Below are 24,937 nucleotides of genomic sequence, written 5' to 3' on the forward strand. Positions count from 1 at the left end.
AGACAGAATTTAGCTAGATAATAGTTCTAAAGTTCCAACATTGATGTTATGTGTTTGAGAACACAGCAAGTATTATTATTTGTTACTACGCCTCACCATCTCCAAAGTATTTCATTAGGCATGTAAAAAAGGCACATAACCATAAAGTCAGGTCCCCACAATATGCACCTCTGTGAATTTGCTTGAAATTCCTGAAAGGTTACATTAAAACATACTGTACAACCCCGATTCCAATGAAGTTGGGCCGTTGTGTTAAACATAAATAAAAACAGAATACAATGATTTGCAAATCATATCCAACCTATATTGAATTGAATACACTACAAAGACAAGATATTTAATGTTCAAACTGATAAACATTAGCAAATAATCATTAATGTAGAATTTGATGGCTGCATCACATTCCAAAAAAGCTGGGACAGGGTCATGTTTACCACTGCATTACATAACCTTTTCTTTTAACAACATTCAATAAACGTTTTGGAACTGAGGACACTAATTGTTGAAGCTTTGTAGGTGGAATTCTTTCCCATTCTTGCTTGATGTACAGCTTCAGCTGTTCAACGGTCCGTTGTCGTATTTTACGCTTCATAATGCGCCACACATTTTCAGTGGTAGACAGGTCTGGACTGCGGGCAGGCCAGTCTAGTACCTGTACTCTTTTACTACGAAGCCACGCTGTTGTAACACGTGCAGAATATGGTTTGGCATTGTCTTGCTGAAATAAACAGGGGGGACGATGAAAAAGATGTTGCTTGGATGGCAGTATATTTTCTCCAAAACCTGTATGTAGCTATTAGCATTAATGGTGCCTTCAGAGATTTGTAAGTTACCCATGCCATTGGCACTAACACAGCCCCATACAATCACAGATGCTGGCTTTTGAACTTTACGTCCAGTAACAGTCTGGTAAAGACATTTTGGCATTAAAAGCGTGAAGACCCCCCCCCCCACACACACACAAATTATTGAATAAGTGAGTTTATACTGCCAATAAGCGTTTTGGGGGTAGTTCCACCTCCAAAAAAAAGAAAAAGAAAAAAAAATTGACCAAAAAAAAAATATATATATATATATATATATTTAAAATAAAAAAAACACAAATAAGTGAATTCCCTGATGCAGGGGTCCACTGTATATGCAAATAGATTCATTTTATTTTTTTAAATTTACCACATACACTATGATTTATCAAACCTGAGATGACTTGCGATGGGTGTTTTTGCATCTTTAAAAAGGCTTTTTGAAAGGCACATACGAACCAGCACGCAAAACAGTACCAGTGAAATGCAAACATTTTTGAAATGCCAAAACCAGCCTGTCAAAAGTGACTGATTTGTAGAGCCTTTCTCACACACTCATACATAAGCTTACACACAGTTTTGTGGCTCTCTGGTAGGATATATATGTGCATTTGAGTGAACGTTGTGTTGTATTGAGTGATACGAACAGTTTAGCATGCATTATGCTACACTGGGTACATGTTCTTTCGGGAGTCAAAAAGGCAACAGAGCTCACAAGAGTGACTAACATCTGTATAGAGCATAGTTTGAAAGCAAACTACAACCACAATAACAAACAACATCCATCCATCCATCCATTTTCTCAGCCGCTTCTCCTCACTAGGGTCGCGGGCGTGGTGGAGCCTATCCCAGCTGTCATCGGGCAGGAGGCGGGGTACACCCTGAACTGGTTGCCAGCCAATCGCTGGGCACATACAAACAAACAACCATTCGCACTCACATTCACACCTACGGGCAATTTAGAGTCTCCAATTAATGCATGTTTTTGGGATGTGGGAGGAAACTGGCGTGCCCGGAGAAAACCCACGCAGGCACGGGGAGAACTTGCAAACTCCACACAGGCGGGGCCGGGGATTGAACCCGGGTCCTCAGAACTGTGAGGCCACCGTGCCACGATATTTTCTTTTTAAAGTTTGCATTGTTAAGGTACAAGACAAAAAATAGGGGCTTTTCCACCAACCAGCCCAGGAACTTGGAGTTCCTGGTAGCCAAAGGATCCTGTTGTCCATGTGGTTCGTGTTTCCATCGCACAAATTAATTAGCTTAAGTAGCTTAAACAAATGAGGCTAATGTTGCTCATTACTGACACCTATTGGATCTAAAAAAATGCTGGTATTAATTTATGTCTTAATCTAAATTTGAAATAATTTTGATAGCTTTTAAATCTAACCCTTTATCCAGGTAATCCAATTGAGAATTGATTCTCATTTGCAATGCCAACCTGGCGTCACTCGCGGTGATGTCACCCAAATTTGCACCTAAATGGTCTAAGGGTCCGATGCGGGAAAGACGACCCAATAGCAGACGTGAATAATGTAGATTTTAGTGAAGAAATATTGATTTACTTTATTCAGTAATTGGAAGAGGAGTTGAATCCAAAGAGGGTTGCAAGATGAGGGCCACAGGTGTGGCGTTCAGCCGTGCAAGAGGCAAGGTGATTTGAAAGTCATAATTCAAGTAAATATTTTGATGAAAAACATTTGCCTTGAGAGTGTTGATGGAGAAGTACAGATAAGGTCAGAAGGAGCTACATTGTGTCTTTTTAGATCTAGAGAAAGCCTATGACAGAGTACCGAGAGAGGAATTGTGCTACATCCAGAAGTCTGAAGTGGCAGAGAAGTATGTTAGAAGGGGGCAGCAGAACCGTGGTGAGGTTCGCTGTAGGTGTGACAGAGGAGTTTAAGGTGGAGGTGGGACTGCATCAGGGATCAACATTTAGTCCCTTAGCCCCCATTCAACATTTAGCCCCTTCCTGTTTGCAGTGGTGATGTATAGGCTGACAGATGAGGTGAGACTGGAATCTCCATGGACCATGATGTGTCCAGAAGCCATCATGATCTGCAGTGAAAGCAGGGAGCAGGTTGAGGAACAGTTAGAAAGGTGGAGGCGTGCACTGGAAAGGAGAGGAATGAAGATTAGCCGAAGTAAGTACAGTGGGTACGGAAAGTATTCAGACCCCCTTACATTTTGCACTCTTTGTTATATTGCAGCCATTTGCTAAAATCATTTAAGTTCAGTTTTTCCTCATTAATGTACACAGAGCACCCCATATTGAAAGAAAAAAAAATTAATTGTTGATTTTTTTGGCAGATTTATTAAAAAAGAAAAACTGAAATATCACACAGCCACAAGTATTCAGACGCTTTGCTGTGACACTCATACAGTATATGCTTGAATGTGAGGGGTGGAGGGAGAAGAGTGAGGCTACAGGGAGAAGAGATAGAAAGGGTGGAGGACTTGAAATACTTGGGGTCTACAGTCCAGAGCAATGGTGAGTGTGGTCAGGAAGTGAAGAAACGGGTCCAAGCAGGTTGGATTGGGTGGAGGAAGGTGTCAGGTGTGTTATGTGACAGAAGAGTCTCTGCTATGATGAAGGGCAAAGTTTATAAAACAGTGGTGAGGCCAGCCATGATGTACGGATTAGAGACAGTGGCACTGAAGAGACAACAGGAAGCAGAGCTGGAAGTGGCGGAAATGAAGATGTTGAGGTTCGCTCTAAGAGTGACCAGGTTGGATAGGTTTAGAAATGAACTCATCAGAGGGACGGCCAAGGTTCGATGTTTTGGAGACAAAGTTAGCGAAAGCAAATTTCGATGGTTTGGACACGTCCAGAGGAGAGTGAGTATATTGGTAGAAGGATGATGAGGATGGAGCTACCAGGCAAGAGAGCTCGAGGAAGACCAAAGTGAAGGTTGATGGATGTCTTGAGGGAAGACATGAGGACAGTTGGTGTTACGAGAGGATGATGCAGGAGATAGTCTTGCATGGAAAAGGATGACGCGCTGTAGCGACCCCTAATGGGACAAGTCGAAAAGAAAAGAAGATTTTGATCATTTCCTTCCCCTCATTTCCTTCACCTACAGTACATACAACCATCTAAATAAGAGACACTAACCTGGATGTATTTGTGTGTTGACATACTGGTAATTCTTTTTTCATTTCACTTCCATTCTGTCCATTTTCCAATCTCTTCCCACACTATTTGCACACTCTTCATTTACCACAAGGAGAAATCCGATTAATCTGAACACAACACCTTTGCAAAAATGATGTTCTCATCCTATATTGATTGGAACCTTGAAACATGTGGACACATATTTTGATTTTTTCAAAACAGACAATTAAAATAGAGACCTGTTGTATTGGCTGGATTAAATGCATTTTTTTTCTGAACATTTTCAGTTCACGTTTTTCTTGCTGTGATTGATTATTCTTCCAGTGTTTGCTCGCCAATCAACTGTTCTATTGCAAACATTAACTCAGAGATGCATGCAGTGTGCAGAAGCACAGATTTTGTTTTTCAAGTCTTCATGCAAGAGAATATGTAACATTACTTTCACCATCTTTTTACTGCTTTCCTTAAACACAAACATTTTCCCCAAGCAGATTTATGTACAAAACGCAATTCTAATCATGTTGGGTTATTGTGTAAAATGTAAATAAAAAAAGAAAACAAAGATTTGCAAATCCTTTTCAACTTATATTCTATTTAATACACGACAAAGACAAGATATTTTATGTTCAAACTGATAAACTTGATTTCTATTTTGCAAATATTCCCTCATTTTGAATATAATACTACTAATAATACTAATACTACTAATAATAATATTTTGCCGTTTTTTTGTATTTGATTGAATATAGGTTGAAAAAGATTTGCAGATCATTGTATTCTATTTTATTAACATTCTACGACCCAACTTCAATGTAATTTGGGTTTGTACAATTTTTTTCTTTTCTAACAGAGATTGGAAGCTCCTGCTGTCAGTCACTGTTCGTTTTATGTCAGGAATTATTGCTGTGTCATGAATGACTGTACATGTACTTTATTTTATTTTTTAAATGAAAAGAAGCCATTTTATTACATTGACCAGAGTGGCATCTTCTGGTTTCCAGCCGAATGCCTGTAAATGTTCCCTCAGCTCCCTTTTACATATTTCTAAATTTCATGCAGCACCCACTAAACGTTTTATATGTCACAGGGGCATCCAGCAGCAGCTTTCCAGCTACAGGGAGACAGTGATCAGGCAGGCTACAGCTGCAGCAGGCTCAGCAGTTCACCGAGATGATGCCCCAACCTGCGGCATCTGCCAGAAGACCAAGTTTGCAGATGGTTGTGGGAACTTGTGTTCGTATTGCCAGACCAAGTTCTGTGCTCGTTGCGGAGGGAGGGTGTCCCTTCGATCCAATACGGTAAAATAAAGAGAGATATTGTATTTATTTTTCATTCAGCTTTTAATCACACTGTTATACAAATGACAACGTGATTTTCTATTCTTTCATGTGAGACAACAAAAAACGTCCTTTGTGCCCCAAATACAAATGAAAAGATAAAAGTTATTTTTAAGTTTAAATCAATTCAATGAAACAAACAGGTCATTGCTACCATTTTTTAAATGTAAGACATAGATAATCAATTGTCCAGCGTAAGACAGCAATTTCAACATTATATTGAAAACAGACAACATTTTTGCCAAACAATGAACATAAGTATCAAGCCAAAGGAATAAAATGTTTTAAGAATTTGGAGTGACTTACAGACCTATAGACATGCATAGCATTTGGAAAATTATGTGAACAGCCCCACGTAGGACCGAAACATATCCTTATTGCCCCTCACCAAAATTAAGAAAGCACCATACAGTCTCGTGAAGGTCATGCCAACACCACTAGTGCAGTATGAATAGTTATAGATATATGGATGGATTATTTTTTCCGACAGTATAGATCAAGACTAAGTATTTTTGTAAGGGCGGTTTGTTTCACAGTTTTATTGGATTTCATTAGATTGTGCCATTGTGCCAAACAAGTGGCAAGTTAGTGCATGTTGGCATTACATGCATCCATTACATTAACATTGTTAAAATCTGTTTCATTGAGGCGGGTAGAGTGGCCGACTGGTTAGCACTTCTGCCTCACAGTTCTGAGGACCCGGATTCAAATCCGCCCTCGCCTGTGTGGAGTTTGCATGTTCTTGCCTGTGTAGGTTTTCTCCAGGTACTCTGGTTTCCTCCCACATCCTAAAAAGATGGATTCATTGAATACTCTAAATTACCCGTAGGTGTGAATGTGAATGATTGTTAATTTCTATGTGCCCTGCAATTGGCTGGCGACCAGTTCAGGGTGTACCCCGCCTCTCACTCGAAGATAGCTGGGACAGGCTTCAGCAGCCCGCGACCCTAGTGAGGATAAGCGCTAAAGAAAATGGATGGATGGATGGAAAACTGACAATAATGCCTCTCTACTATAAGCATATCGCTCAATATACTTTTACATTACATTTTATTTAGCTATCATTAAATACTGCAAATAGCCAAAAAAACACCAGTATTTTTAAATTAATACATCCCTAACAGTGTCAATCAGAAACAAACAACAAACAAACATCTGACATTTTGATCCAACCCTTGTCTTCTTCTTTTCCTTTCGGCTTGTCCCTTTAGGGGTCGCCACAGCGTGTCATCCTTTTCCATGTAACCCTATCTCCTGCATCCTCCTCTCGAACATGTCTTCCCTCACGACATCCATCAACCTTCTCTTTGGTCTTCCTCTAGCTCTCTTGCCTGGCAGCTCCATCCTCATCATCCTTCTACCAATATACTCACTATTTCTCCTCTGGATGTGTCCAAACCATCGAAGTCTGTTCTCTCTAACTTTGTCTTCAAAACACCGAACCTTGGCTGTCCCGCTGATGAGCTCATTTCTAATTTTATCCAACCTGGTCACTCCGAGAGCGAACCTCAACATCTTCATTTCCGCCACCTATGGCTCTGCTTCCTGCTGTCTCTTCAGTGCCACTGTCTCTAATCCGTACATCATGGCTGGCCTCACCACTGTTTTATAAACTTTGCCCTTCATCATAGCAGAGACTCTTCTGTCGCATAACACACCTGACACCTTCCTCTACCCGTTCCAACCTGCTTGGACCCGTTTCTTCACTTCCTGACCACACTCACCATTGCTCTGGACTGTTGACCCCAAGTATTTAAAGTCCTCCACCTTTGCTATCTCTTCTCCCTGTAGCCTCACTCTTCCCCCACCACTCCTCTCATTCATGCACATATATTATGTCTTACTTCAGCTAATCTTCATTCCTCTCCTTTCCAGTGCATGCCTCCATCTTTCTAACTGTTCCTCCACCTGCTTCCTGCTTTCACTGCAGATCACAATGTCATCTGCAACCATCATGGTCCACGGGGATTCCAGTCTAACCTCATCTGTCAGCCTATCCATCACCACTGCAAACAGGAAGGGGTTCAGGGCTGATCCCTGATGCAGTCCCACCTCCACCTTAAATTCCTGTGTCACACCGACAGTACACCACACCACTGTTCTGCTGCCCTCTTACATGTCCTGTATGATTCTAACATACTTCTCTGCCATTCCAGACTCCCACATGCAGTACCACAGTTCCTCTCTGGGTACTCTGTCATAGGCTTTCTCTAGATCTACAAAGACACAATGTAGCTCATTCTGACGTTCTCTGTACTTTTCCATCAATATCCTCAAGGCAAATAATGCATCTGTGGTACTCTTTCTAGGCATGGAACCATAATGTTGCTCCCAAATACTCACTTCTGTCCTGAGTCTAGCCTCCACTACTCTTTCCCATAACTTCATTGTGTGGCTCATCAACTTTATTCCTCTATAGTTCCCACAACTCTGCACATCACCCTTGTTCTTAAAAATGGGCACCGACACACCTTTCCTCCATTTCTCAGGCATCTTCCCACGCGCTAGAATTCTATTGAACAAGCTGGTCAAAAACTCCACAGCCACCTATCCTCGATGGTTCCAGACCTCCACAGGAATGTCATCAAGACTAACTGCCTTTCCATTTTTCATCCACTTTAATGCCTTTCTAACTTCCCCCTTACTAATCATTGCCACTTCCTGGTGCACCACACGTGCGTCTTCTACTCTCCCTTCTCTCTCATTTTCCTCATTCACCAACTCCTCAAAGTATTCTTACCATCTATCTCGCACACTACTGGCACCAGTCAACATATTTCCATCTCTATTCTTAATCACCCTAACCTGCTGCACATCCTTCCCATCTCTATCCCACTGTCTGGCCAACCTGTATAGATCCTTTTCTCCTTCTTTAGTGTCCAACCTGGTATACGTGTCACCATATGCCTCTTGTATGGCCTTTGCCACCTCTACCCTTGCCCTATATCGCATCTCAATGTATTCCTTTCGCCTCTCCTCGATCCTCTCAGTGTCCCACTTCTTCTTAGCTAACCCTTTCCTTGTATGATGCACTGTACTGTGAGATTCCACCACCAAGTCTCCTTCTCTCCTTTCCTGCCAGAAGATACACCAAGTACTCCCCTGCCTGCCTCTCTGATCACCTTGGCTGCAGTGGTCCAGTCTTCTGGAAGCTCCTCCTGCCCACCGAGAGCCTGTCTCACCTCTTCCCAAAAAGCCGCACAACACTCGTCCTGTCTCAGCTTCCACCACATGGTTCTCTGCTCTGCCTTTGTCTTCCTAAGCTTCCTCCACCCCACCAGAGTCATCTTACACACCACCATCCTATGCTGTCTAGCCAAGCTCTCCCCTTCCACTACCAAACATTCGGTAACCTCCTTCAGATTACATCGTCTGCACAAGATGTAATCCACCTGCGTGCTTCTACCTCTGCTCTTGTAGGTCACCCTATGTTCGTGCCTCTTCTGGAAAAAAATGTTCACTACAGCCATTGCCTCCTTTTTGCAAAGTCTACCACCATCTGTCCCTCCAAGTTCCTTTCCTGGATCACTTCTTCATCACCCCTATTTCCTTCACCAACATGTCCATTACAATCTGCACCAATCACGACTCTCTCTCTGTCTGGGATGCTCAGAACTACTTCGTCTAGTTCCTTCCAGATTTTCTCTTTCACCTCGAGGTCACATCCTACTTGTGGGGCATAGCCACTCATCACATTATTCATAACACCCTCAATTTCAAGTTTCAGCATCATCACTCGATCTGATACTCTTTTCACCTCCAAGACATTCTTAGCTAACTCTTCTTTTAAAATAACCCCGACTCCATTTCTATTCCCATCTACACCATGGTAAAATAATTTAAACCCTGCCCCTAAACTTCTAGCATTACTGCCTTTCCACCTGGTCTCCTGGACACACAATATATCAACCTTTCTCCTAATCATCATGTCAACCAACTCCCGAGATTTTCCTGTCATAGTCCCAACATTCAAACTCCCCACATTCAGTTCTAGGCTCTGTGCTTTCCTCTTCTCTTTCTGCAAAAAGAACCCACTTTCCACCTCTTCTTCGACTTCGACCCAGAGTAGCTGAATTTCCACCGGCGCCCCGTAGGTTGACGGTGCCGGTGGCGGACGTTGTTAACCCGGGACACGATCGATCCGGTTTGCAATCCTTTGGATGGACGCTCATATTTGTTTGGCAAAGTTTTAAGCTGGATGCCCTTCCTGACGCAACCCTCTGCATTTATCCGGGCATGGGACCGACCTACAGTTTGCACTGGCTTGAGCCCCCCCATAGGGCGGCATTTTTGATCCAACCCTTGTATGGGCCATTAATTTGTAGCTGTGCCTAATGCAGTGGCAGGTGAGTCTATTTGCAATTTAAAAGTCACAATAACTTGTATGAAATAATTGCTTTTACTGAAACACTTTATGGGTAATCACAGGTTGAAGTCTCCAATATATTGCAGCAAACACATCAAGCCCTTACTGCATCACAGCGTCAACCCACCTGAGCTCACCCATGTGCCATAACATGTACAATGTACAGTATGTGTTTATTGATATTGTACTGTATCTCTTATATTTGGTATAGTCATACTGTTTGTTTATGTGTGTTCCCACCACTGTGTCAATAGACTGTGCAACCCAGGCAGAAGTTGCAAAAGGTTAATTGGGCATTAGACTGAACTGTGGATGGAGGGGGTAGTCTCCCACTCTATCTCGGTCTCCCAGGGGTGTAGAGGTGCCCTATAAACACACAGCAGGGGAGAGATGTGTGTCGGAAAAGGTGTTAAAACTTCCACTGAAATAAGTGGTGTGTCCTCTCGATCCCTCCCCTGTGCTCCCGGTGTGGCATTTAATGATCCCGCACAGACTTAAACACACACCCTAAAGTCTACTCTAATTATTGCCTTCCATGGTGTCCCAGGTAGCATGATTGGGTGGGTGACAGTTTTATTCATTGGGGGAAAGTTCAATGTTACACACATTTCACTTGGATATTGGTAAGAAATATGAATTTAACAGTACCACAAACGTGACTTGTACCCTAATTTGTTGTTTAAAAATGCAACTTTTTCTTTCAGTATGTACATTGAATGTTCATTGATTTCAGACAGCACCCTTACTATGTTTCTCACTTTCTTTTTAAATTATACGTATGGCTGGCTGACTGGGCTGAAGGAGGACAAAGTGGTGAGTACTGAATTTTTGTTTTAAAAAAGTATGTGTCACATACATTTTGAAGTGGGATGTAGGATAATATCAGTGTTTGTCATTATAAGTGACATCTGTGGTACTGTAGTGCATCCAGAACATCTTCACAATGCTTCAGTTTTTCCACATTTTGTTATGTTACAGGTGTATTCCAAAATGGATTGCATTATTCCCCCCCCCAAAAAAAATCTACACACACACACCATAACGACCATAACCATAACGACATAACAACGATTTGAAAAAAAAAAAAAAAAAACAAGGTTTTTGCAAATTTATTAAAAATGAAAAAAATAAAAAAAAATAAACCTACGAAATCACATGTATGCTCAACCTTTGCAATAAAACTCAAAATTGACCTCAGGTTTCCACTAAAGCTTAATTGGAGTTTATGTGGTAAATTCCATTGATTGGATGAGAATTGGAAAGGCACACTTTGTCTACATAAGGTCCCACGGTTGAAACTGCATGTCAGCAAACCGAGCATAAAGTAGAAGATGTCTGTTGACCGCCAAGACAGGCCTGTCTTTTGGCACAAATCTGAGGTAGGGTACAGACATATTTCTGCTGCTTTGAGGGTCCAACTGAGCACATTGGCCTTGTTTATCCATAAATGGAAGTTTGAAACTGCTGAGGACTCTTCCTACGGCTGGTCGGCCTGAGCGATCAGGGGAGACAGGCCAGAGCCGAGGAGGTGAACAAAAACCCGATGGTCACTAAAATGCGGCACCCGGATATGTTATCTACCTGCCTACCTTTAGCGAGTTATACACTCCCTTGCAAAAGTATTTGAACAAAAAGGTAAACTCCTTATATTTTTCCTGTAACAATGAAACTGATAAACAACGTAGAAGAAAACATTATTGGTAATGGAATGCTACATTTTTAGGTGAGCAAAAATAGTGGAATGGATACATTTAAAATATATTAAAATTAATAAGATGTGGTTGAAAATCCTTTGCTTGCAAAAGCGCATCGAGGATGGGACAATTGACATCACCAAACTCTGCCTCGTTTTTTTGTGATACCTTTGCAGGCGTTCGCCTTTGCTACTTTCAGTTTTTGTTGGGGGTTTAGGCTCTTCAGTCTTGTCTTTAAAATGCATAATCATTTCACCTGCTAAAGTTATCCCCTGCAAAAAAGTGAATCTTTCCTCTTTGATTTAATTATAGTTTAATATGACAAAAAAAATAAATCTCATGAAAAATTACTTATAATTGTTATTTACCTGATATAGAGTAGTTGTTCTGAATGGGCTTGATACTGCAGACTGGTGGCAGACATGCACGTAGGAACTTCATCTGCTTATACAGTTGAGTCAGGTTGAGGACCTCACTTGGCAGCCTTCCTTAGTGGAAACAGCCAGACCAGCACTTGTTCAGGAGTGCTTTGTTGTTGTTGTCTGTATAGACCACACTCTTGTAATGGTTGTTTATAACAATGATGCATTTTTGGTTGATTGTGGTCTTTTTGAAGCAATTAAAATAATGCTTAACATTTACAATGCCTTTAAACAAGAGCAATCCAGTAAAAACATTTTTTTTCACATCTTCCCTTTTTGTGATATTTTTCAGTGTTTGGATGACAATGCAATCATTTAAACTAAACTAAATAAATAATAAGAGTAGTTATCTGGAAATACATTGTAGCCTCAACTCTCAAAAACCTCAAAGCATGTAAACTTTTGAGTTAGACCATCATTGGAGTTCAACCAAAAAATATGTACTCATTTTTTAAAAACTGTCAGGAGGCCCGGACTAGACCTTCAGTCAGCTTCTAAAAAATTTACTCTGACAGTTTGTGGGTTTTTGAGACACCTTTTTTTTATGAATCAACGATAATGGTTAAAGAAGAAGAATGCCATGAGTAGAGAAGACAATTCATACACACCAGCTATCATGAAGAACTGGGTTTCTGTTCAAGAAAGTAGAAAGACACCAATGGTGTCCAAGTATGTACCTTTCTTTAACGTTGGTGAGCGCTTCAGTGTCATACCAGTCTGAAATGATCACCAGTAAGCATGGGAATGCGTAACAGAAGCGGAGAGGTGAGATGGGTTAACTTTGTTCAGCAATGTTTAGCGCAGGTCAGAGGTTTTAGTTTGACGTCTGCTCCCTAGTTGTTCCCACTTTGATTGTCTGGTGAACAGTCCACGGTTTTCCCCCCGTCTCCTGCAGTTAGTTGGGATAGGGTCCTGTGACCCTATTGAGGACAAGTGTTGGAGAAAATGGATATGAATGGATGGATGTTCCCATTTTCGTTGACTCTAAAAGACTATTGGTTTTGACCAACATTTTTTGACCAATTTTATTTTACCGTATTTTCACGACCATAAGGTGCACCGCATTAAAAGGCGCAGTCTCAGTTACGGTGTCTATTTCTACATTTAACACATACATAAGGCGCACCGTATTATTAGGGCGCAGGCATGGTAAAACATACGCTAGCTTAAAACATACGGTAGCAGGCATGCACGCTAAAACAATGTTATTAAAAAACAGCGGGAGCAAAATTGAGTTTGGTTGTACTTTATTGAAGTATTTAACAATGTACTCACGTTATTTTTTTGATCAATCCTCATCCACAAATCCATCAAACTCCTCATCTTCTGTATCCGAAATGAACAGCTGGGCAAGTTCTCCATTAAACATGTCGGGTTCCCTCTCATCATTGTCGGAGTCAGTCTCGTTGCCTGGGGGCTGTTCAGCAATGATGCCGCCGTTTTCTTGCTTCCTCCACTTGCGAACCATGGATTCATTGATCTTTGTTGAATTCTCTCACGGCAGCTCGATTACCATGTTCCTCCACTTAACTGATAGCTTGCAGTTTAAACTGTGCTTCGTAAGCGTGTATCTTCGTAGGTGCCTTAACCGATATTGTGCACATACCGGCACTATATACCTACTGGGGGCGTGCTTTTAGTGTCCTCTTTCACGCGCACGCTTCCCCCTTTAACGTCCGCATGCTGTCCTCAGTCACGTCCGCCTTTCCTTTATATCAGCAACGTGTCGGCAGGAAATGCTCCCAGTCACATAACAACATTTACAGATTTTGGAACTCGGTGCACATATAAGGTTTTGGAGAAAATGCAAGACTTTTAAGTGCGCCTTATGCTCGTGAACATACGGAAATTGGATACAAGGTGACTGGTATCAGGCGTTTGAGTCCCATCTGTTTGTGCTTTTTGACAAGAAGTATGTGATGTACTGTACGTGCAGGTCTATGTGATGATAACGGATATAGGACATTGATGTCTGAATATTGCAGACTATTAAAAGAGTCGCTCCCCATTCACTTGCAAATGCTGAAGTGGAAGGAATTTAACACCATTTGCGTATGGACGAATGTTCAAAATGCACAGAAAGATGTTTGTGTCGACGTCCGTCCAGCATAAGATTGGGTCTGTGTGTTTCCACAGTTAGGAAAACATTCATGCTTAATGAATAAAACCGACTATGCTGAGACTATGCTTGGTTGTCATTTAAATACAGTTCCCTTGTGCGTTCTGTGCAGGCCTCGAGATATACACTAACAGCCTACAACATTACCATTGTAATCAGGAGGTGTGTGTGTGTGTGTACTGTAGCCCATGACAAATTGAATAAAGACTTAATTTTTTTTGGGGGGGGGGGGGGGGGGGGGGTTGGGGTGAGGAGTATTAGTAACAGACAGAGACAACAAGCAGGCACACACATGGTGATGTTATTAGCAAAGAGCACTCACTGAGCATTCTCTTTGGAAAATTAATTTTGCTGGGTCGAGGAGACTTTGGCGCAACGAAAGATTTGAAATCCAATGAAAGAAGGACTGAGTCACAAATGAAACTGGTTAGACTGGTTAGAGCGTCAGCCTCACAGTTCTGAGGACCCGGGTTCAATCCCCGGCCCCGCCTGTGTGGAGTTTGCATGTTCTCCCCGTGCCTGCGTGGGTTTTCTCCAGGCACTCCGGTTTCCTCACACATCCCAAAAACATGCATTAATTGGAGACTCTAAATTGCCCGTAGGTGTGACTGTGAGTGCAAATGGTTGTTTGTTCCTATGTGCTCTGCGTTTGGCAGGCAACCAGTTCAGGGTGTACCCCGCCTCCTGCCCGATGACAGCTGGGATAGGCTCCAGCACGCCCGTGACCCTAGTGAGGAGAAGCGGCTCAGAAAATGGATGGATGGATGAATGGTCTCAGTTGTCGTCTTTTACGCTTCATAATGCGCCACACATTTTCAATGGGAGAAAGGTCTGTACTGCAGGCAGGCCAGTCTAGTACCCGCAGTCTTTTACTACGAAGCCACGCTGTTGTAACACGTGCAGAATGTGGTTTGGCATGGTCTTGCTGAAGTAAGCACGGGTGTCCATGAACAAGACGTTGCTTAGATGGCAGCATATGTTTCTCCAAAACCTGAATATACCTTTCAGCATTAATGGTGCCTTCACAGATGTGTAAGTTACCCATGCCATTGGCACTAACACAGCCCCATACCATCACAGATGCTGGCTTTTGAACTTTGTGTACATAACAGTCCGGATGGTTCTTTTCCTCTTTGGCCCGGAGGGCACGACGTCCACAATTTCCAAAAACAATTTGAAATGTGGACTCGTCGGACCACAGAACACTTTTCAGAGAAGCCGGCGGCGTTTCTGGGTGTTGTTGATAAATGGCTTTTTCTTTTTCAGTTTGAACATTAAATATCTTGTCTTTGTAGTTTATTCAGTTAAATATAGATAGGTTGAACATGATTTGCAAATCATTGTATTCTGTTTTTATTTATGTTTAACACAACGTCCCAACTTCATTGGAATTGGGGTTGTACATAAAGTGTAGAAGCCGTACTTCTAAGTGAAGTGCAACTGCTTTTGATGGAGTACATTGTCTCTGTTCACAACACAATTGAAACATGAATAACTGAACATTTCTAAACTGCATTCATTTAAAAGGTTCTAGAGTAATATAATTAGTTTTGTGTTCATAATCTAATCCTCAGAGTGTCTTTATGCATTGGTTCTATTGCTCTACTTTAGTGTATGGTACTGTAAACTGCTGCCATGACGTCCATGTCATGATTGTGTACTGCTAGCCCTGGGGTGGTGTTGGTCAGCTCAAAGACTAGACTGTCTCAAGCTGTTACAGATTTTGTCAGAACACCTCAGAGCCAAAGTGTCACACTCTCCTACTGCTACAATGCTGATCTGTTGGTTTCACTGAAAGCCTCTGAACCCGATGCAGGTAAACTATCACACACTGAAAACTTTGGATGGCTAACCACTGGGGGAGAAAAAAAATAATCTCGTGATGACAGGAATGCGCTCTTAAGGTTGTAATACCACTAAAGGGGTTGCAAATGTTGATCTATTGATCCAACTCTACAAGAAATGATGTGCTGCTTTGTGTCACGGCACAACACAGTAGAAAAAGCCTGAGCGATGTGCCATCTCCTGTTAGTGCCACAGCAGCTCATGATTACTATTGATTGCCAGTCTTACGAGTTGCGTCTGCCTCCATGTGCATCTCTCATTGACTGGTGTTAAGGGGGGCATCTTTTTTTTCTGCTTCTTACTGTACATTGCCATATGATAGCAGAAATACACACATACAATTGAAAACATACAGTATGGCCTCTTTGTGTGATAAACCTTATTGTTTTTAGCAAATAATCATAAACTTAGAATTGTATGGCTGCAACACGTTCCAAAAAAGCTGGGACAGGGTCATGTTTACCACTGTGTTACATCACCTTTTCTTTTAACAACATTCAATAAATGTTTGGGAACTGAGGACACTAATTGTTGAAGCTTTGAAGGTGGAATTCTTTCCCATTCTTGCTTAATGTACAGCTTCAGCTGTTCAACAGTCTGGGGTCTCCGTTGTCGTCTTTTACGCTTCATAATTCACCACACATTTTCAATGGGAGACAGGTATGGACTGCAGGCAGGCAAGTCTAGTACCCGCACTCTTTTACAACGAAGCCACGCTTTTGTAACACGTGCAGAATGTGGTTTGGCATTGTCTTGCTGAAATAAGCAGGGGCGTCCATGAAAAAGACGTTGCTTGGATTGCAGCATGTTTCTCCAAAACCTGTATGAACCTTTCAGCATTAATGGGGCCTTCACAGATGTGTAAGTTACCCATGCCATTGAAACTAACACAGCCCCATACCAGCATAGATGCTGGCTTTTGAACTTTGCGTCCATAACAGTCCGGATGGTTCTTTTCCTCTTTGGCCCGGAGGACACGACGACCACAATTTCCAAAAACAATTTGAGATATGGACTCGTCGGACCACAGAACACTTTTCCACTTTGGATCAGTCCATCTTAGATGAGTTCGGGCCCAGAGAAGCCAGCGGCGTTTCTGTGTATTGTTGATAAATGGCTTTTGCTTTTTCAGTTTGAACATTTGTCTTTGTTGTTTATTCAATTAAATATAGGTTGAACATGATTTGCAAATCATTGGATTCTGTTTTTATTTATGTTTAACACAACGTCCCAACTTCATTGGAATTGGGGTTGTACATAAAGTGTTGAATCTGTATTTCTAAGTGAATTGCAACTGCTTTTGATGGAGTACACAATTGAAACATGAATTACTGAACAATTATAAACTGCATTAATTTAAAAGGTTCCACAGCAACATAATTAGTTTTGTGTTCATAATCTAATCCTCAGAGTGTCTTTATGCATTGGTTCTATTGCTCTACTTTAGTGTGTTTCTGGGTGTTGTTGATAAATGGCTTTTGTTTTGCATAGTAGAGTTTCAAGTTGCACTTAAGGATGTAGTGCCGAACTGTATTTACTGACATTTGTTTTCTGAATTGTTCCTGAGCCCATGTGGTGATATCCTTTACACATTGATGTTGGTTTTTGATGCAGTGCCACCTGAGGGAATCGAAGGTCACGGCCATTCAATGTTGGTTTTCGGCCTCGCTGCTTACATTCAGTGATTTCTCCATATTCTCTCAACCTTTTGATAATATTATGGACCGTAGATGATGAAATCCCTAAATTCCTTGCAATTGTACGTCGAGGATCACTGTCCTTAAACTGTTTGACTATTTTCTCACGCACTTGTTCACAAAGAGGTGAACCTCGCCCCATCTTTACATGTGAATGATTGAGCAATTCAGGGAAGCTCCTTTTATACCCAATCATGGCACCTACCTGTTCCCAATTAGCTTGTTCACCTTTGGGATGTTCCAAACAGGTTTTTGATGAGCATTCCTCAACTTTCTCAGTCTTTTTTGCCACGTGTCCCAGCTTTTTTGGAACTAAGTTAATGATTATTTGTTAAAAACAAAAAAGTTTATCTGTTTGAACCTTAAATATCCTGATTTTGTAGTGTATTCAATTAAATATAGGTTGAACATGATTTGCAAATCATTGTATTTTGTTTTTATTTATGTTTAACACAACATCCCAACTTCATTGGAATTGGGGTTGTACAAATAGATATATACTGGGGAAAATTACAGACATTCCAAGGGAAATTCCATTTCCCAGGTGTTATGTGGAATTTCCAAAAGGATTCCTATGTTGAATATGTTGGGCTGTTAGCATAGAATAAATATATAAAGATGTTGAACATGATTTGACACAAATTCTATTTTCTCAATAGCATAAAGATGGGTAAGGGCCCTTCATTGCAAATGGTCAGGTTTGCTTTTTTTTTTTTCACATAGGTGTATTAAATATAAGAGTAAATGAAATTGTAGTTAAGCGCCTCATAGATGAATGCAAAGGGATAGAATTCAATGCACAATACGATGGAAAAAAACTGTAAACATTGTAAAATGCTTTGTAATTGCAGCCTGTTGTCGCTTTTGTTCATCTATTGATGATGTGTACTTGTTTACCTACTTTTTTGGGTGTGTGCGCATGTGTTTTGCAAAGTAAATGCCTAGCCCAGTATTAACCTATGATGCTATTATGCTCCCAGGGTCTATAAGTCCAGTTTTGACCTTGGACCTTTAGGGTTTGTAGGTAGGGCGTGTAAGGCCTTGCATAAGGGAGCCTAAACAAGTATGAGTCGTTATATTCAGGAAGTCACACTGTTGTCGACGTTAGTTCAAAGACAAAATTATTACCACCGTAGGGACTTTGGCTGGCTTTACATTGTCAAATTCCGATTAAATGCCAATATCAATTAATTTTTTACTTTGTCTCTTTTCATATACGTTTCACGTGAACCATATCTGAAATACCATGTGCAATTACATATGTCAGCATCAGGCAGCGACAACAAATCAATTATACTGTACATAATTTACAAATTTATTAACTATAATATTATATTATAATATAAATTAATAATTACTGATAATTTACTTACTTGACCTGGACAGACTCTTTTAATCTCACACAGGGTCATTCCAACGATTTCCCTTCCACTGCAATCGTATTAACAGATTTTCAATTCATATCAGAATTTTTTATGAAAATTTAGAAGAGGCCTGGTTTGGATCTGGGTTTTTTTGATTCCGTAAGGTTGACGCATAGAAGCAAACTGTGCATATCTAAATGCGCTACATGTGAGAAAAATATTGTGTTACTTTAACCACGTACTTTCAATCCCTTCAAATACTGTATGTAGTAGAACACAACCGAGATGGAATTTTTGGGGCTGATGGTGAAACTGATTTTGTGCCCTTAAACAAGCCAATAAACTATATATCGACCGACATCTGATTTATTGTTCGATAACCGATATGTCAGCCGGTATATGAAGTTAGAACATTGATATTGTACAATGCTGTGAATGAACATAAGTTCTTATAATACCCAAAATATGATTTCAGACAAAGAAGCAGAACACGACTAATTCACAAGAGCATCTTAGCAATATCAAATAGTCATATTTACTAGCTGTTGAAAAGTTCCATCTGCAAACACTGGGTATTTACAAACATCTCAAAAGTAAATGCTTACGCAAACATTCAAAAGTGAAAGAAAAGTTTACTACAAACTAAGTTATGAATCATCAAAACACGCATCACGTTACTAGACTTAATACAAGGTACTAAACTAGATTTTATGTAACAATTTAGCTGCTTTCGAAACATGCACTACGTTGGTAAAATTACAACTACTGGTACATACCGGTTGGAAGTTTTTCAAATTAATTTTAATGTAGACATTAGCTCATAAATTTATGAGCCCCGGTAAATTCGGCATGGTAGCATGAAGTGGGACGCTCTATAGTAGTCTTATATTAATGGTGGACATGGGAGATATTTAAGAGACATGACTGTTCAGGAAAGATTGTGGTCATACTGTTCATCAAAATTAGTTGGTATTGTATTACAACCGTATTTTCACGACCATAAGGCGCACCGTACTAAAAGGCGCAGTCTCAGTTACAGGGTCTATTTCAGCATTTAACACAAACATATATTGTATTATTGGGCGCAGGCATGGTAAAACATACGCAAGCTTAAAACATACGGTAGCATGCATGCACGCTAAAACAATGTTTTTAAAAAGGCAGCGGGAGCAAAACTGAGTGCAGTTGTACTTTATTGAAGTATTTAACAAAGTACTCACGTTATTTTTTTATCAATCCTCATTCACAAATCCATCAAAGTCCTCATCTTCTGTATTCGAAATGAACAGCTGGGCAAGTTCTCAATCAAACACACCAGGTTCCCTCTCGTGATTGTCGGAGTCAGTCTCGTTGCCGTGCGGCTCCTCAGAAATGATGCAAGGCTTTTACGAGAGCTCGAACAACAGTGCAAGCAGACATGTTAGCCCAAGCATCCACAATCCATTCACAAATTGTGGCGTAACTCGCCCGGCGCTGCGTCCTAGTCTTAGTCAAGCTGTGTTTGCCATCTATCATCCATGGCTCCCACGCCGCTCACAACTTCACTTTGAACGGCCCTGTTTACACCGATGTCCAGCGATTGGAGTTCCTTCGTCAAGCCGCCCGGAATGATGGCAAGCTTATTGCAATCAGTCGAATGGTGGCTGTAGAGACACTTCTCCTGGCTGTTCTTTGCTCATTAATCCATTGCTCGAGTTGGTCTTCCAACTCGGGCCACCTCCCCTTGTTTCTGCGGAAACTCAGCTTCGTCTTCTTGACTTGACGAAGCTCGTTTTCCTGCTTCCTCCACTTGCGAACCATGGATTTGTTGATCTTGAATTCTCTCGCGGCTGCTCGATTCCCATGTTCCTCCGCGTAACTTATAGTTTGCAGTTTAAACTGTGCTTCGTAAGCGTGTCTCTTCGTAGGTGCCATTTTTAGGGGGTAACTTGGCCAAACCGATGCACATACCGCCGCTATATACCTTTCAGGGGACGTGCCTTTAGTATCCTCTTTCACGCACACCCTTCCCCCTTTAACGTCCGCATGCTGTCCTCAGTCACGTCCGCCTTTCCTCTATATAAGCAGCGTGTCGGCAGGAAATGGTCCCAGTCAGTCAACCGGAGCGCTCATTTAAGTCACACAACAACATTTACAGATTTTGGAACTCGGTGCACACACAAGGCGCGCCGCATTATAAGGCGCCCGGTCCATTTTGGAGAAAATATAAGACTTTTAAGTGCGCTTTATGGTCGTGAAAATATGGTATTTGTTCACAGAGAGTCCACATACCTTAATTATTCTTTTTTTATTTTTTTTAACTACGTTCCTTTTTCTATTGTCTAATATTGATTTATTGAACTGTAATTGATGGCATCGTTCATGCATTCTCTTTGTATTTGCATTGAACGTAACTTAAGTTGAACCACATGGTGTAGTGAAGAGCCGTTGTAAGCCAGTATACACCATACATTTTCTGGCTTTAAAAATAAAGCTGACGTCCAAAGGCAACTCAAGAAGTCACTCGTACCTTGTACCTGCAACAGTTAAGTTGCATTTATCTTGGTTTATTTCACAAAGACACAATTTACACCAACTTTAAAATCATTTGAATCAACAGTTGCGTATATCTTTGTTTATTTCACAAAGATCCAACTTACACAAAGTTAAAACGCTTTAATACGCTCTCTAAAACTAAACAAACAAACAAAAAAATAATAGAAATGGAATGCTCTTCCTGATGTGTCCTAACAGCGTGTTTCTACAACGATGTTATGTCATAGCGCACAAAAGTCACAGTTTACCATGGAGTAAAAATCTCCAGTTTCTCTAGCTTTTTCTCTGGGAAGAATGTGCTGCACTTCGCTGGGTCTTTGTGTCTGTGTGTGAAGGGGAGGGACAGCTTGCAATGCAGCACAGACACGAGCATGCTGACAGAATCTCCGTTCTGTAAAAAATGTTAATACATCAGTTACATATTGATCGATGTCAGTTTATCGGTGATAATTGGCTCGATTAAACCGCCAATGAATCAGTCGGGCTGGAGTAGATTGAATAGTTGTGTAAAGAGTGTGTATCACATCTCTAATCATCTTTTCCCAACGAAATAGTGGAAATTCCATGAATGCGTTCTAGCCCCCCCCAAAAAAATAATTTGGTGTTCGTGTTTTTTAATGAGGAAAATAAATACATTTTAAAGAAATCAACAGGTTATGCATCATGATTTAATGCTGCAATTCAATTAATTGTGCTCCTCCTTCTGGTGTGCCTGCCTTGTCCAACGCGAACAAAGAAGAATAGTTTCACATCTACTGTAAGTGACTCAGTAAGATGCTTTAGTGTCAGTCATTTTATTCATTGTGGATGGAATAATACAGTATATGGTGTGATGCCTCTGCCTACGTGTTGCTCCACTGTTTGTGTTTAAATAGCCATCGCTGAAAGGGTTCTATTGATGCCTATCATTAGCATATCAATTGCGTTTTGCTGGCCTTTTTTTAGGCAGTTTTTTGGGGTGTTTTAAATACACAATGCATAATTCTCTTTATGTTTAGTTTAACAGTCAACTTCAACTAGGAGTGGTATTACATAGCTTGAAGCCTCTTTTTTTTGGATGAATTGTTCACTATTTACCAAACTACTATGAAGGGTGTTGAATTGAGTTCACATCCGACAATTAGAAAAAAAATACTGGATAGCCTCTTTCTGGATTATGCATCTGTAATCTGTAAGGATCCACCATTTTTCAAAGGATTTCCTAACTTCATTATCACGAGAAAAAAAAAGGTAGTGATATGATTTTAGTGGTCATCAATTTCTGTTGCTGACTAATCATGCATTCAATAGTACTCAATGGTATTTCATAGATGTGCGTAACATACAATGTACAGTATTGTGGGAATGATTTGTTTGACTTGCACGTTACTGTACTGTGTTACTGTGTATTAGCCATTTGTGTATGTGCATGTGTACTGTAATTGTACTGTGTATGTGTGGGTGTGTATTGTGTTGTGGGAGAGCTGTGGTGTGCTGATGTAGTACCTCATTAGATGCTGTGGACACTAATCTCCTTTGTGGCAGTCTTTCATCCTTAGCTCAGGATTTATAGACGCCCACAGACACATGTTGTCGGTGCCATATGTCAAGATGTCATTGGCTGCTACTACTTCCTGTTCCAACCTCTCCACCACCTCCTTCTCTTCCTCCTCCTTTCCTTCTTTTGTCCAAATGTGTAATTTTTCTCACCTGATAGGTGGCAAGCATTTGGTGTGTTTAGCTCGATTGGAGGCATTAGTAAAAAGTCTAATGTGGCCTGCCACTGTTACAGTGTGACTGCTTGACTGCACACTGGATTTTGTTGATGACTGTGGTGATCAATAGAATACGTGACAGATTGTGACTTCAGGTGGTAGGAATTTGCAAATTTAATGTTCATACTTTGTCAAAAAAATTCGTATGTTATTCTGCAGTGGGGCGGCACGGTGGGCGACTTGTTAGAGCGTCAGCCTCACAGTTCTGAGGACCCGGGTTCAATCCTCGGCCCCGCCTGTGTGGAGTTTGCACGTTCTCCCCGTGCCTGCGTGGGTTTTCTCCGGGCACTCCGGTTTCCTCCCACATCCCCAAAAAACATGCATTAATTGGAGACTCTAAATTGCCCGTAGGTGTGCATGTGAGTGCGAATGGTTGTTTGTTTGTATGTACCTTGCGATTGGCTGGCAACCAGTTCAGGGTGTACCCCGCCTCCTGCCTGATGACAGCTGGGATAGGCTCCAGCAGGCCCGTGACCCTAGTGAGGAGAAGCGGCTCAGAAAATGGATGGATGGATGGATGGATTCTGCAGTGGTAAAACAGGACTATCATATTTGTGTGGTGCAAAACGGGCAAACATGGGGCATAGTTAACTTAAAGCATCAGCTCACACCCAGATTTGCACCTATGGGCAATTTAGAGTCTACAATAAACATAAGATGCATGTTTTGGGAGAAAAACAAACCTGTCTCACAGTAAAGACGTTCTGGGTTCGAATGTAAGAGAATGGCATGGGTAACTGGAGTTGAATAGATTAATGGAGGGAACGGTGCAGGCAATTTGCTTCTGCAATGATGTGTTTCTTGCATCTAATTTAGTTTACCCTTTAGACTTTTTTTTTTTTACATGCTTTAGATACATCTTATTTCATACATGTGCACATACACTACAACGATGTGGCAAATACTAAGTCCTTGCTTTTTCAATCTAAAGCTCAAATTGAACCTAAAAATTGCATTTTTTTTCTCTCCAGGAAATACATCATGTCACAAAGGGGGTTTTTATGAAGGCAAGGTAAAACGTGGAGGACTCAAGTGCAGGGAAGCAGGGAGGCAGACTGAAGTCTCAAAAATGATATTTAATTCCGAATCAAAGCCAAACAAGGATTATGGAAAAATTTAAATACTAATTCACGAAGTCCAAAATCTAAACACAAAGTAACAAAGAAACACTTGAGTAAACTCAAAACAAGAAAGAAAACAAGACTGGTGAAATAACTGAGCGACAATTGGCGACTATAATGTGACACAGAGACAATGACAATGAAACTGACAGAAACCAGGGAACTAAATACAAAGAGATTGACGAGACAACGAGGAACCCCTGGACAAGACACGAGCGGCTGGAGGGAGCTGATTGGTCGACACAAGGTTGATGAAAACAGGTGGACACAATAACCAAATGAGCATACAAGACATGAACAGCATGGGACTCAGAAACACATGGAAGAAAACACAGACCATGACACCACAAGCACTACACACTTCATACAGTACACATGAGCGTTGATGCACATACTATATGTTGGCGCAGACCTCCTTTACCCACCGCCACACATATGTAGACACACACACGCTCACACACAGCTGGATGCACACAGGCACAGATGCTGCGGGATGCCAAACAAACACACACACGGGTTTTGTGTCCTAGTTTCCTTCTATGGAGAAGCTATTCACTCTGTAGTTCTCCTTCACTCACAGCGATCTCAGGGGGATCTTACTACTGTGATGTGACATGCTGCTGCTGCAGTTGTTGCTGCATTCTGTGCGTGTAGACGTGTGTGTGTGTGTGTGTGTGTGTGTGTGTGTGTGTGTGTGTCCATGCATGGCTCACAAAAGTGATATGCACATTGTTGCTTACGTGTAAATGTTTATATAGTCGATTT

The 24,937-nt window shown here is 41.1% G+C and overlaps 1 protein-coding gene across 1 annotated transcript in view; it reads left to right on the forward strand.

The window, feature by feature from the left end:
• LOC133409448 (regulating synaptic membrane exocytosis protein 1-like) overlaps nt 1-24,937 on the forward strand; it is a 100,754-nt gene that overhangs the window by 16,137 nt on the left and 59,680 nt on the right. The window contains 2 exon segments of the mRNA XM_061689448.1: nt 5,006-5,216; nt 10,423-10,434. Of these exon segments, the coding sequence (XP_061545432.1) occupies nt 5,006-5,216; nt 10,423-10,434 (223 nt within the window).

Source organism: Phycodurus eques, chromosome 11 (assembly GCF_024500275.1).
Source record: "Phycodurus eques isolate BA_2022a chromosome 11, UOR_Pequ_1.1, whole genome shotgun sequence".
Taxonomy (NCBI): Eukaryota; Metazoa; Chordata; class Actinopteri; order Syngnathiformes; family Syngnathidae; genus Phycodurus; species Phycodurus eques.